Source organism: Populus trichocarpa, chromosome 4 (assembly GCF_000002775.5).
Source record: "Populus trichocarpa isolate Nisqually-1 chromosome 4, P.trichocarpa_v4.1, whole genome shotgun sequence".
NCBI classification, from domain to species: domain Eukaryota; kingdom Viridiplantae; phylum Streptophyta; class Magnoliopsida; order Malpighiales; family Salicaceae; genus Populus; species Populus trichocarpa.
This window is the reverse complement of record NC_037288.2, coordinates 7,426,377-7,441,743: the sequence shown is the minus strand read 5'-3', so window position 1 is coordinate 7,441,743 and position 15,367 is coordinate 7,426,377. Positions and strand designations below refer to the sequence as shown.

The 15,367-nt window shown below is 34.6% G+C and overlaps 1 protein-coding gene across 1 annotated transcript; it reads right to left on the bottom strand.

The window, feature by feature from the left end:
- Positions 1 to 657: 657 nt before the first annotated feature.
- Positions 658 to 1,101, bottom strand: LOC7493551 (formin-like protein 3). Its single transcript, XM_002305834.3, has one exon. It carries the CDS (start codon positions 1,099 to 1,101, stop codon positions 658 to 660), a length of 444 nt encoding a protein of 147 aa, XP_002305870.1.
- Positions 1,102 to 15,367: the final 14,266 nt, after the last annotated feature.

Sequence of the window (15,367 nt, the reverse complement as noted above, 5' to 3'; positions counted from 1 at the left end):
AGAGAAATATGTTCCAACATTGAAGAAGCTCATGAATCAGGTTTGTTTATTCAGTCAGCCTCGTCAGTTTTGTTTATCCAGCTATGTGGAATTGAATTGTATTTTGCATGTGGTTAGTATTCCAAGATAAAAATGATAAATACAGGAAAGACAGCATCGTGTTTAGATGAATAGATATAAATAAATATATAAAATAAATATATTTTGGGATAATTTTAGAATATATTTGTGTACTTCTTTCCATCTCTCAAACAATTAATTACATGTAATAATGGAAAAATGTTCGATATTGCATAAAGAAAAAAGAAAAAAAAGGGAAAAAAAGGTTTCAGTACACTAAAAAATTAAAATCAAAGTAAATAAAACAAGATCACCTGAAGCCAGAGTCACTGATGACAGATTAATGTCTTAATTTGAACCCCATATAGTTTAAAAGTGATCATCAGCATATAAATATAATCCTATTTATTGGAAGGTTAATTATGACTGTATTATAATTATAATCTAGCAATTAATTATAATAGATCAACGACAACATGTTTGATAGGACAACATTAAGAGCTTTGAACTATGTAGTAAATAATTTGAAGACGAACTAATTATTTAATTAGAAGAAAACTAAAATGGAACTAGATAGCCTTGACACCAGATTCTAAGTTACCAAATCACCAGCAGCTCTATAACTCCAAGGCCAACCAAAAGCAGCAACCATCTAACAGGATTCTGTCTAGCACCACTGTAGAATTTCCAATGATCATAAGGATCAGTTTCAGACAAACTCCCAGGAACACTGGTCACATAAATAAACCTTGGGGGTGGTGGTGCAAGAGGGGGTGGTGGTGCAAGAGGAGTACAATACGGAGTCTGAGGTGCCGATGGTGGTGGTGGTGGAGGAGGAGGAGCCAGCTGGGCACATGGGTTGACACAAGGACATGATCCACACTTTATTCCAGCATCTAGTTCTCGGGGCACTAATGCTTGGTCTAGCTTTTTTGTCACGCTAGCACTACATACGGGAATAATAGTGCATCCCATGAAGGAAAGAAGAGAGAAGAGAAGAAGTTGGTGAGGACTGATCATTTGATGCATGGACGATGACATTTTCATGTTGAGAGAGAGAGAGAGAGATGATGATGATGATGATGATTTGAAGTTTTGAAGAGGAGTGTAGGGTTATAAAATTAAGGGAGCTTTTTGCATAAAGATAGGCACATATGGGTTAGGTAAATTTAGTTATTTTGAAAATTGCTGAGAGGGGGATATGATAAGACCATTTCAATGTGTTGCAATGTTTTGAAAGCGAAATGCATGTGGAGGAAGTAAATGTTAGGGGTCATGCGTGTCCAAATTTTCTTCTTTGAGGTAAATAATCAATCATGTCTTAATTTTATTAAGTGTTGGTTCAGTGCAAGATAAGTGAGTTCAGTTTATTTATTATTATCTTTGATATAAATTTAATAAAAGATATTATGAAAAAATTAAATAAATTTTCTCGTGTATGCACCTGCTAGTTCGATTATATGTGACCTATTTAAGGTCCTGCGGAAATACAAAATCAAATATGAATCTAATGTATTGATTATTTGTTAAATTTACGTAAATTATTATAATAATTTTAATTTTTTATATAGGTATGCCGAGCATATATACTCTATATGTTTGGCAATGTATTATTAACTGACTTAATAGGAAGATACATACCCTTAATTTATCTGATTATCCCAAATGATTTTAATGTCATCCACACATATAGTTGGAGATTTGCTATCTTGGCATGCTTGTACAAACACCTATGTCTCACATGTATGAAGGGGGTCAAACAGGTTATAGGATATTTGCTACTTCTACAGGTATAAAGTGAGAAATACTATTGTTACTTTAAATTTTTGTCATTATCACAAAATAAACAAAAGGTTTTTTTTATTGAATAACAATTATGGTTGTGGTAGCATCTTTATGTGGGTAGATCCTAGGTACCCTAATTGTCGTCTGTAACTGTTAATTTGATTGATTATCACGGTTCAAAATCACAACAAAATTATATTTGATGTCATGGTTCACAACCACAATATTTAGTCAAATTTAAATGAAGTCTATGGGTTTTTCTGAATTTTCATCTTGATTTTTTAGTTATAATCAAGTTGACTGATGGGCAATTTGATATATTAATAAATAATATAATTTTAAAAAAACTGGGTAGCACGTGAATTTCATGTGCTAGGGCATATGTCACTCGTCCATTTTTAGATGACTCTTATGGCGGATTACAGTGGCCAAAGACAACCACCATTGATGTGGTTGGAATTATCTCGATGGACACTCCCTCTCTAGGCGTCGTGTGTAGCTTAGTAACCTCTTGTTGGCGTCGTCAACCTTTCCTCTTTTTTTTCTCTCTCTCTCATCAATTTTCTCGCTTGGCCATCTAAATTTCCAAACCAGCCCTTCAATTTATTTTTCCTTTGTATTTGGTCTTTGTTTTTTAATTACTATTTATTTTATTTGAAATAATTTATAAATCTGAATTTATTTTCAATTTTATCCTCCTTCAATATTTTATTTGTCACATTTAATCCTCATTCTGTTATTTGCTATTTGTTTTATTTGAGACAATTTTTAAAATTATTTTTTTTTACAATTTCATCCTCTATTTTTTTTTCTATCAGATTTGATCCTTATTATTTTAATTTCAATTTATTTTGTTTCAAATCATTTTCTTAATTGAATTTTTTTTATAACTTTATCCCTCAACGTTTGATTTTATTTTATTTTTATGTCAAACTTTTCCTTTATTGTTTTTATTGTTATTTGTTTTTTATCCTTTTTTTGTATCGAAATCTTCTTTTTCAATTTCATTTCTCAATATTTTGTTGATCATGATTTTGGTTTAATGATTTTTTTGGGTTTGCCTTCTATTAGGTGACCCTAACCTGAGGATCCAAATCAGGGGTTTGGAAGGTTAACTCGAGTTGACTTAATTTTTTTTTTTTACAATTGATTTTTACTATTGGGTTTGTTGGGGATTGAGTTTCATTGTTTTTTCCTCTTTGTTTTCTATGGGGATATCCGATCTCATATACTGGTCATGGGTTTGACAGTTAACCCAAGTTTACTCAGGCTAATTTGTTTGTTCGATTTAACTAATGTTGTTGCCTATTTTTTTTATTATATTATTAAAGTAATAAAGTTTATTGGATCCATTCAAGTCAATGACCTAACTCTCAAGTTTTTCTTACCTTATAAAAATACTATCGCTTGAACAACCTTTTTTTATGTTAGAAAAAGTTTGGTCCAACCCATATAATAGCATGGACCACCAATCTAGTTACCTCTAATATAAGTTGCACATTCTTTTCCTCTTTTACCTTCCATTACATGTAAGTTTGGGTGATTTTTTAGTATATAAACATTCAAGGATCACAAAACAAAAAGGGAGCTCTTCATCATAAACGTAAAATGAGAACATTATTTTCTCATGTTTTTATCATTTTCATTTATTGCACATAACACACAACCTTTAACAACCTTTAAGATAACATTCCTTCTGTATATTTTTTTATTTAAATATTAAACGATCCCTTATACAATATAAAAAAACTTGTTTTATAAAAATTCATGAATTACACTACCAGAAATTCGCTAAATAACAACGGATTTACCGACGGAATATTTTTGTCGGTAATTTGAGGTCGAAATTACCGACAGAAACTTTTCCGTCCGTAATTCAGTCGGTAACTACCGACAAAAAGTGTCCGTCGGTAGTTACCGACTGAATTACGGATGAAAAAGTTTCCGAATTAAAAAAAAGACGGGTCGCTGACGTGGAGGTTTTGGCGGGGTTATTGTTACCGACGGATTCAAAACGACAGCCCGTACGGTGACGTGACCAGTTCGCCGTTTAAAATGCCGACAGAATCACTGAGGGATTCAAAATGCCAGATCCATACAGTGACGTGTCGTTTTTTCCGTCAGAATCACCGACAACATCACCGACGGAAAAGCCATCGGTGAAACCATCGGAAAAAGTTAATATATGTCCTCTCTACCGACCCTCTCCTCCCCTATTTCTCCTTCTTCTTCCTAATCCTAACTCTCCCCATCTGCAAACAACCAGCCCCCCTCCCCCCCAAACAAAAATCTCCCTCATCTCAGCACAACAAGTTATATTTCTTGAAGTTTTGTGGTCACAGTATCCGTGTTCTGATTTACTGATGGATTTTATCAATTTTTATAAGTAATTCTATCTTTTTAAATTTTAACATTTAATTAAATGTCAATTTTATTATTTTTTTAGTATATGTATTTTGTTAGTAGATGTACATGCATGTTTTATTGTTATTTCTCAAACAAACCTGTAGTATATGATATGAATGTATAATTCTATATCTGTTATGGTTAATATGTTTTAGATTTTGTAAGATTGTATTTGTTTGTAGATTGTTAAAACTTTATGGAACTACCGAATTACATGTGCTATTTTGAAATAATTAATAGCTTGCTTAATGGATCCGTTTAAAGTTTTATCAATGGTATTGCAGAGTGGTAATTTTTGTAAATTTATATATATTAATTTGTATGGACGTTGATAAATGAGAATGAATATTTAATATTTATGAGAAGTTGTGATTGGTTTGTTGGAGTGGTAAATTAATATTTTTGCAAGTTTATTTACCTAACCTAGTTAATTAATACATGATGTCATCATAATTTTATAGAGGTTCGATATAAGTCATGGATGATCATTCATGGATGTATCGAGATTCACCCCAAGGATTGTGGAGGATTGATTATTGTAACGGGGTTCAGGGTTTTATTAATTTCACAACATCTATTCCCAGAAATTTTACTGGAGGCGGTATTAGGTGTCCATGCAGGAAGTGTCAAAATAAAAAATATATGCATCCAGATGTTGTAATGATGCATCTTCTACACAAAAGGTTTATGGAGAATTACCAGTGTTGGTATGCACATGGAGAAGTATTTGTTAGTAAGAGGAGAATGGGAGAAACGGTGGTTGAGTCTACTTCTAGTGCTAGCAACGTGCATGAAGTGGCAAATGACAACATTAATCCTTACAGAAATATGGTTATGGATGCAATGAGAATGAATCAAGGTAATGTCAGTCAATGTCCAATCGTAGAAGAAAAACCTAATGCAGATGCAGCTAGGTTTTTTGATTTGTTGAAAGATTCTGACGAACCATTATGGGATGGCTGCACGAACCACAATAAATTATCGGCTGTAGCACAGGTGTTCACCATCAAGTCAGATCACGGGTTGAGTGAGGCCGGTTATGACAAGATTATTGAATGGGGGAGAAGCATTTTACCTGAAGGGAACAGGCTGAAAGAGAACTTCTATGCTGCGAAGTCCATGATGAAACCCCTCGGTTTAGGATACCAGAAAATTGACATGTGCCCTAACTTTTGCATGTTATACTACCTTGAAAATGCTGAGATGACCAAGTGCATGACATGCGGACATTCCCGTTCCAAACCTAGAACTGGCAGGGGAAAGACTCTAGTGGCATATAAAAAAAACTTAGATACTTCCCGATCACACCTAGACTGCAGAGGTTATTCATGTCACCAACGACTGCTGATCACATGACATGGCACCAAGCACATGATGCGGTTGATGGAGTGATGGTGCATTCTTCTGACGGCGAAGCGTGGAAACTCTTTAACAGTGTGCATCCTCACTTTTCAGCTGAATCAAGAAATGTTCATATTGGGTTGTGTACAGATGGATTCAACCCATTTGGGTCATTTGCTGCTCCTTATTCTTGTTGGCCGGTCATATTCACAGTTTATAACTTGCCATCGGGAATGTGTATGAGCCCGGAGTTCATATTTTTATCTACTGTCATACCCGGTCCAAGTAGCCCGGGGCGGAATATAGATGTTTGTCTTCGACCGTTGATTGATGAGTTGACGCAGTTGTGGTCCTCCAGAGCTCTGACTTATGATATATCGAGGAAATAAAATTTTCTTATGAGGGCGGCTTTGATGTGGACTATCAATGATTTTCCAGCTTATGGAATGCTTTCTGGTTGGAGCACGCATGGAAAACACGCATGTCCATACTGCATGGAAAACAACAAGGCATTCACGCTAGCAAACGAAGGTAAAGCTTCTTTTTTTGACTGTCACCGTCGCTTCTTGCCACTTAATCATAGGTACAGAAAGAACAGAAAAGATTTCTTTATTGGCAGAGTTGAAAAAGATGTTGCATCCCAGCGTCTTTCTGGTGAAGAATTGCATGATGTTATATCAGAGTACAGTGACATTGTGTTTGACCTTCAATCAGGTAAGCAAAAGTTTCCTGGTTTTGGTTTGACCCATAATTGGGTAAAGCGAAGTATCTTTTGGGAGCTTCCTTATTGGAAGACCAATGTGCTCCGCCATAACCTTGACGTCATGCACATCGAAAAGAACATGTTTGAGAACATTTTCAACACCGTCATGGATGTGAAGGGGAAGACAAAGGACAGCATCAAGGCTAGATTGGATATAGCTTTATACTGTAACCGTAAAAATATGGAGTTGGTTTATGATGAGTCACAGGTCGCAAAACCAAGAGCAAGCTTCGTGTTAGAGAAAAACGCACAACTGCTAGTCTACAAATGGCTTAAGAGTCTGCGTTTTCTGGATGGACATGCATCGAACATATCAAAGCTGGTTAATATAGAGGACTACAGATTGTATGGAATGAAGAGTCATGACTGCCACGTGTTTATGCAAACACTCATCCTATTAGCTTTTCGTGATTTGTTGCCAAAGGGAATATGGGATGCACTCACGAAGATCAGTCATTTCTTCAGAGATATATGCTCCAGCAAGTTGAATGTTGATCACATTGGGAGGCTTCAAACGAATATTATCGAGACACTATGCAAACTTGAGATGATATTCCCTCCATCATTTTTTGACTCAATGGAGCATCTCCCTATACATCTACCGTTCGAGGCGAAAGCTGGAGGACTGGTCCAATATAGATGGATGTACCCATTCGAACGGTTAGATATTACAGTTGCAATGTAATTCATATATAAAAGTATTTTCTATGTTTTTCTTAATTGAAAATACTTGATTAATTCAATGCAGGTACTTGTTTAATCTCAAGAAAAGGTTAAGAACAAGGTACATGTTGAGGCTTCGATATGTGAGGCCTATATTGTTGAGGAGATCTCAACATTTATCTCGTACTATTTCGAACCTCATCTGAGAACGAGAATCAATCGCGTTCCACGGCATGATAATGGCGGTGAAGTGCCTTCCAGTGGGAACTTGTCAATATTCTCCAATACTGGACGACCCACACCTAAAAATGCCGTAAGAGGAAGATATTTGTCAGAAATAGAGTTCAAACAAGCACACAACTATGTTCTATTTAACTGTGATGAGTTGAGACCTTTTATTCAGTAAGATTATATATGTGTAATACTAATTAAACTTTGTGAGTAATATACTGTTAATTATATATTGTAATATCATACACTCATTATCACTTGCAGACAACATCAACAATATTTGCTCTCCAATAACTCACAGCTGACCGAATCCTAAATCTTTCAATTACAAGATGAAAAATTTGCCACGTGGTTAAGAACACATGTAAGCACTATCACAAACTCATTCTAACTTGCAAAATTACGTATGCATGTCATTACGAGATTCTCGTTCATTTACTATTTATTGATGTACATTACATATAAGGTTTATCAAATGGGAAGCAGTGCGCCTAAGTCATTGTCTTCACTAAGCCTGGGGCCTGAAAGAAAATGTAAGTGCTACAATGGGTATTTTGTCAATGGATATGTTTTCCATACTGAAGAATACGGGCAAGGAAGAAAGACATACAACAACGGTGTTTGTGTTAAGGGATTCACTAGTAGTGAGTTAGAAGTTGACTACTATGGTAGATTAGAAGAGGTCGTCGAATTGCAATATCATAACAAGCAGAATAGAGTGTTTTTATTCAAATGCTATTAGTATGACACAACTGACAGAGGAATCAGAGTTGATCCGCACTATGGTCTGGTCGAAATCAACTCAAAAGCTAGACTCCGCAACATAAATAATGTCTTTGTTTTCGCAAAGCAATGTCAAAAAGTTTATTACACATACACCCCTTCATTTAGAAAGGATCGATCAAGAGTGGATTGGTTGTCCATTTTAAAAACGAAACCCTGGGGTCGTGTCGAGGTTGTTCAGGATGAGAACGAAGACACAAGTGTGCGAGATGAAGTCTTTCAAGTTAGTGAGTTGGTTGAACCATATCGAGTTGCTCCTTCGATTGAATTGGAAGAAAATTCAAATTTTCATGTTTTCGATGATAGTCTTGTTGATGTTGACGCAGAGGAGTTGAATGTTGTTTTGAGCTCTAGCGGACAAGCAAATGTCGATGAAGAAGATGATATCCATATTGAAGATTGCGATGAAGGTGATGACAATTCAATTGATGACGAAGAAGAACAAAATTCCGACTAACAATCAAAATGAAGCCCTGTGTAAAACCGTTTTTTCATGTAATTTAGATTATGGAGATAATATATTTTGTAACACGAAATATTTATTACTTGAAATAATTACTTGAAATGCCACAATCATGAAATAATTACTTGAAATAATTATAGATCATGGATGATATATTTTGTAACACAAAATAATTACTTGAAATGCCACAATCATCGACGACCATACCGACGGAATAAGTCCGTCGGCATTTCACAGAGAGTTCGAAAATAATTACTTGAAATGCCACAATCACCGACGTCTATACCAACGGAATAAGTCCGTCGACATTTCACAGAGAGTTCGAAAATAATTACTTGAAATGCCACAATCACCGACGCCCATACCGACGGATTAAGTCCGTCGGCATTTCACAGAGAGTTCGAAAATAATTACTTGAAATGCCACAATCACCGACGTCACTACCGACGGATATAAGTCCGTCGGTAAATTGCCGACAAAATTACCGACGGACTGCACGAATTCCAAAGGGTTGTGCATTAAATGCTTCTCTGACTGCGTCATCTTGCCGACAGACCACGAAAATTATGGAGGGTCATTAAAAATTTTGGTGCGAAATTCAAAAATTACCGACGGATTTTTGACACTTCACCGACAGAATAAATTAAAATAATAATTAATTTTATATCCGTCGGTGAATCCGTCGGTAAAACTGTCATATAAGTTCCAGCGACCTCCCCTTCAGTTCATTTTTTCTTCTCCTCAGTTTTTCACCTTAAATTTCGATTCTTTTCCTCTCCATTCTTCAAAGCTTTCACCTGCAATCTCTAGCAAGTTTTCTTGTGAATCTTCATCAGTTTAAAAGGTATGTGTTTCTTCTATTTTATTTTACTTTAAGGTTTTTTTTTTGTTATTTTTTTTTGTTATGTTTTTTGTTTTGGTGTATTTTTTGTAATGTAGATAAAGTATTGAATTCAACACATTATTAAAGTACGCATATTTCATTCCTAAAGTCTATAGTTTTTTTTTGAATTTTTTGAATATGTTTTATTGTTGTATTGGCATAATTATTATTAGTTAATTTGTTGAATATTTATTGTTAATGTTGAATTTACCTTAGAATTAATAATTGAATATGTTGGAATAATTATTAATTTTACTCTATTATTGCATGATTTGTGTTTAATTTTTTCCATTTATTTTGATTGTTAGTCTAGAGTTTTTTTTTGAATTTATTGTTTTGTTGTATTGGCATAATTATTGAATAATTTTTTGAATTGTAATTGTTAATGTTGAATTTACCTTAGTATTAGTAATTGAATATTTTGGAATAATTGTTAATATTACTCTATTATTGCATGATTTATGTTTAATTTTTTCCATTAATTTTAATTGTTAGTCTAGAGTTTTTTTTATTTATTGAATATATTTTATTGTTGTATTGGCATAATTATTGAATAATTTGTTGAATTGTAATTCTTAATGTTGAATTTACCTTAGGATTAGTAATTGAATATGTTGGAATACTTAGTATTGATTGGGTCAATTGGTTGTGGCTATTGTTAATATGTGTAGGTTTGTGGATTTGGGTAGTATCCAGTATAAGGGAGGTGCTGTGGAATTTTTTTTAACATTTGAATTTAATTATATAATTATTTGTATAAAATTGTGTAGATGCGTGGAACGAAAACCAGAGCTGGTCGCTCACGTATGGTCGCAGCTAGTTCGTCTAGCAGCAAAGATGATATTTCCTTAGGTGCCTCTCAAGAAGAGGCACCTACACCACCTGCACCATCAACCGATGTTGCCTCTTCCAGTGCTACTTCACAGCACAGAGGCGGTGTGCCTTCACAGCGGAATCAATTTACCCGCAAGTACGAGGCACAGTGGAAGGACGACCTTTCAATGTAAGTTTGTTAAGGTTTTAGTTTTTTTTTTAAATTACAACATAATTTATGAAGTAATCACTATTGAATTTATTTCATTTATTTTCAGGTTCACAAACATTGAAGCCGCCCGAGTAATATCATCAGCGTTTAAATCGTCAATGGAGATTCCATTGTTTCAATGGAGTCAGATATCCAAGCATCCTGAATGGATGCCTCAAATCAATGCATGGTTTGACAGGTTTGAGGTTGGTGTTAATTTATAATTTTCAGCTTATTAATATAATTGTAAATAAATTATTATTTTTATTTAAAATTAATTATTTATACATAGAACAAATTCTGCTGGGACAGTGAGCACAACACTGTTGTGAGGAGGGTGTGGGAAAATCATGCGGCAACTAGGTAACATCAAAAACAATACAAGATTTTTTTAAGACAAAAATTTATGTTTTGAAATGTATTTTTTGGTTGCGTGAAGTAGGTTGTGTGATTTTTGGTATGAAGCACAAAAAAGGACAAAAAAAACCGGGAGAGATAGGGGTTTCCAAGGCTGGAACGATGTTGCGGTTTGGAGGGATTTCAAACCGATATACATCCCAGAAGATATATGGTCGCACTATCTTGAGCACGTGACGTCTGAGCGGTTCACACGACGTTCACAGTCCGGTGCTGGCAACCGGAATCGGCCAATTCATGGCTCGGTGACAACGCACACTGGCGGCTCCGTTCCGTTTGCTGCAATGCGAAACAGATGGTAAGATTAATTTAAATGAAATATATAGTTAAATTAAGTTGTTGTTAATAAATCTTTTTTCATTATAGGCTACGTCTCTTGGACGTGAGCCGAGCCCGATGGAGCTGTTTATGGAGATGCACGTGCGGAGTCAAGACCACCAAAAGGGGGTGCAACAGTTCATTGATAACCGTGCTCAACATTTCATGGTATGTTTGTTCAACCATTTTATTTTGTAAGTTATTATGTTTATTGAATTGAATATGATGATTACTTTTTTTTATTTTCAGGAGACCTATAATAATCGGTTGAAAGAGAGATACGGGGACGATATTTTAACCCATCCGGAATTCGATCCGGATTTGTGGATGGAGGTTGGATCGTCAGGTGGACCCGATAAAAATCGGGTTTACGGGCTCTCCAACACTACGACCGACAACTTGCGGACGACCCGTAGTGTTTCAACCGTTGGGAGCTCCCAATCAATATCGAGCTCCCAATCTAAGGAGTTCGTGGCCTTGCAGCAACGCACGGCTCAGCTCACCAAAAGATACGACCACCTATCAGCGGAGTACGCACAACTCAAAGCATCTCATGCACAACAAAGAGTGGAGTCTGCACAACAAAAAACAGCTTATGAACAGCTTCGCGAAGTGGTGATGAACATGGCAGCACAGAATGGAACATGTGCGCCTAATCCTTTTTGGCTGCATAACCACCAGCCTCCTCCTCCTCCAGCTCCACCTTTATATTAATTTGTAATAAACATTATTTACCTTTAAAATTTCATTTAATATTTTTTTTGAAACACATTCAGTTTGTAATGAATATTATTTAACTTTGATTTTTTGTTTTTGATGTTTAATATAAATTTTATTTGCATAATTGGTTTTTATTACCATTAATTTATTTAATTTTATATTATGTATTCTCAATAATTTTTTAAATTTTTTTTAGAAAAAACTAATATTACCGACGGAATTAATCCGTCGGTATTTGACAGTAGCATTCACCGACGCATTTACAAACGGATATATTCGGTCTGTATTTCAAACGCTCACCGACAGATTTACTGACAGACTAAATCTGTCGGCGTTTGACACAGTTACCGATGAATTTATAGACGGATATATTCGGTCGGTATTTCAAACACTCACCGACAACTTTACCGATGGTATGTATCCATCGGTAAATCACGATATCACCGACGGATGAAAATCCGTCGGTATATTTCAAGCGGGAAACTCTTTTTTTTGGCGCGCAAATTCCGTTTGTAAAACCATCGGCAAATGGCTTTTTTGTGTTTCCGACCGATATAGCGACGGAATGGGGAATCACCAACGAAGGGAAAGCCGACGGACGTAATCTATCGGTGAAGATGTCAGTAAATAAATCACCGATGAAATGCTAATCACACACCGACGGAATATTTCCGTCGGTAAAACTGTGAAATCTTGTAGGGTTACCAACCAAGCTCTTCGTCACCAACTTTCAGATCCCATCAACCAATCACGAAAATATCTAAATCTCATAAAGTTAGCTAGAACCTTAATCATCGATCAAGCTCGCTTTGCAAATACTACAAGGATAGAATTGTCCTCCTATTACAAAATATACTACAAAGTCCAAGGAATTCACTTAGTAGTGAACAGTGCCACAAATGTTTTTTTTCCCAATCTCTTCCCAAATTTGTTTTCAATTGCAACCTTTTATGGCCACTTTGAAGAGAAAATTGTCAATTGAAAATTTGTAAATAATTGATGAAATTAAAAAAAAAAAAGAATCAAATGTAAAGTACGGAGAAATCTCGTGGCCAATTTAAAATTGAGTTAAAAAGTTATTTTTTGCCTTCATACTTTTCTTTTTCTTTTTTTACGGTCCCTTATTTTTTATACTTTTAATTTTGGATAAAAAATTCATTTCCCTTGCATTTCAATCCCTTAAACTAGAGAGAGAAGAGAGAAAGTCGCTTGAAAATAGCAAGGAGGGAGAAAGTCATCAATTTGGCCACTTTTCGATGTTGAAATTTGTCGTTTTTAGCATCAACAGATTTCATTCAATGAGGAGAGTTTGGTGATGATAGTTTTTTTCTATAAATATAAATTGGGTTTGATTTAGATTTTTGTAATTTGGTTTATTTTGATTTTGTTTTTTAAGTAATTTTGGGGTGTTTTAGGGTTGTTATGTGATTTATAAAGGGTTTTATGGTGTTTTTAGATGAAAATAGCTTGAAATTTTGTATTATTAGCTAGAGGGTTGCATCATCTGTTTTTTTTTTCTCTAGAAACAAAAGGTTTTTGTTTATAACAAAGATGGGCATAAATGATCAACAATTATTTGCATGACCGAGTGGTTAAAATGATGGATTTTAAATTTGTTGATCTTCCGTATGAAAGTTCTTGCCCACTATTCTTTTTTTTTCTTCATGGTTGATTCCTTTTTTTTTATTCTATGTGACCTACTCTTTCATTTTTTTTTGTTTTAGTTTTTAAAAGTGTTTGAGAATATTATGTTACCATTGGAACATATTTTTTGAAAGAATAAAAAAAGTAACACACGATGCATATGTAAATTGGAAAAAGAAAAATCAATAAAAAACCCTCAATAAAAACCCAACATTGAAGGTTGAAATTATAAAAATTAATTAAATAAAAAATAGTTTCATTAAAAACAAAGTTATTAAACTTAATTGAGTTCATGACTCGGATTGCGGGTTTGACATATTAACTTGGATTGATTGGGGATTGAGCTTTATAATTTGCTTTCGGTTTACCTCAAACAATTGTCTTGACTTTGAGTTGATACTTGATTTTACAAGCAATTATTTTTATTAAATAATTAAATTGAAATAGTTTACAAAACAATTTAATAAATCTAGTACAATCCAAGACCTAGATCATAGGTTAAGTCACAAAACCCTAGTTGATCCAATATATCATTGTCTTAGTTTTTTTTTTAAAAAACAATAGTCATCTTTGAATTTTTTTTTAAATCAAACCTCTTTTTTTTTGAAAATCCAAGTATTTTAAAAACAAGAGTTTATTTTGAAAAAACAATGCTATTTAAAGATTTCCATGAAATGTTTTTACATTATAAAACTTTTGATTCAATACATAGAGAAATAATTGAATTCCTTTTCTATTTTGCCTAGAAATCACAAAATAAACTCTCCAAGGCTTCATGCATAATTTTTAAAAAAGAAAAAAAAACATGAAACAATAACACGTTGTTCCTTTGTTGGTAATAGTCGAAAGTTTTATTAAGAAAAAAGCTACAAAGATAATAGCCTAACTTACATTAGATGAACAAGCAGAGAAAAGGAAAGCACAATAGTTGTTGCATGAAACAGGGGTGCGCAACAAATAGAGGGAACAAAAAAATCATAAGAAACCAACTCCTCCCTACTGAACATTCTCTATATTAAGCTCTAAAGAGTTGGAATCAAGCCTCAGCCATAAAGTAATACTTTGGCGCACTATGGAGAAACAAATTTGGAGGTTTGGGGCAGCGTCATTAAAAATGACTTCATTCCAGTGAAGCCAAAGATTCCAAACAACGCATGAGAAAAGAAGCTGCCATGAGAGATTATGCTACTTGCCTTTAACCATGGAAGACCATTGGTAGCACATATCATCAACAGATTTTGGAAAAACACTGCAAAAGCCCCGATTAGAAAGCAGTTTCATCCATATATTCCAAGAGAAACGGCAGTGAATGAATAGGTGACTTGAAGATTCCAAGCTTTTATAGCAGAAAACACATCTTGATTCTTGAAAGGTGAGGTAGTAAAGCTGAAATAGAAAATCTCTTGTGGTTACTTTGTCTTGGACAAGGAGCCAGAGGAAAAGTTGCACTTTTGGTGGGGTTAGTTTTATCCAAACAAAAGATTAGAATGGTTTGGCACCACCATAGAGCAGCTATCCCAGCATTTTGGAGCAAGATTTTACACTGAAGAGGCTATCGTTGTTGAGAGTCCAGATTTTCTTATCCATCTTGCGGCAGAATATAGGCTTGGATTCCAGCAAGGATGATAAAAGTGATAGTTGTTCTTGTTCAAAATGAAATAGAGGTCTGAGCCATTGCAGGGACCAGAGCCAGATTCCATTGCTCCATCTACCCATGTCAGCTACCAAAGCAGATTTAGAGAAAGACAAAAGATATAGTCTAGGGAAGGCTGTTTTGATAGGATAGTCACCAATCCAGTTGTCTACCCAAAAAGATGTTAAACTACCATTCCCCACCATGAATTTGCAATAATCCATGAAGACATG

Coding starts and splice junctions, on each gene's coding strand:
- LOC7493551 (XM_002305834.3), bottom strand. CDS start 1,101: ATGTCATCGTCCATGCATCAAATGATCAGTCCTCACCAACTTCTTCTC.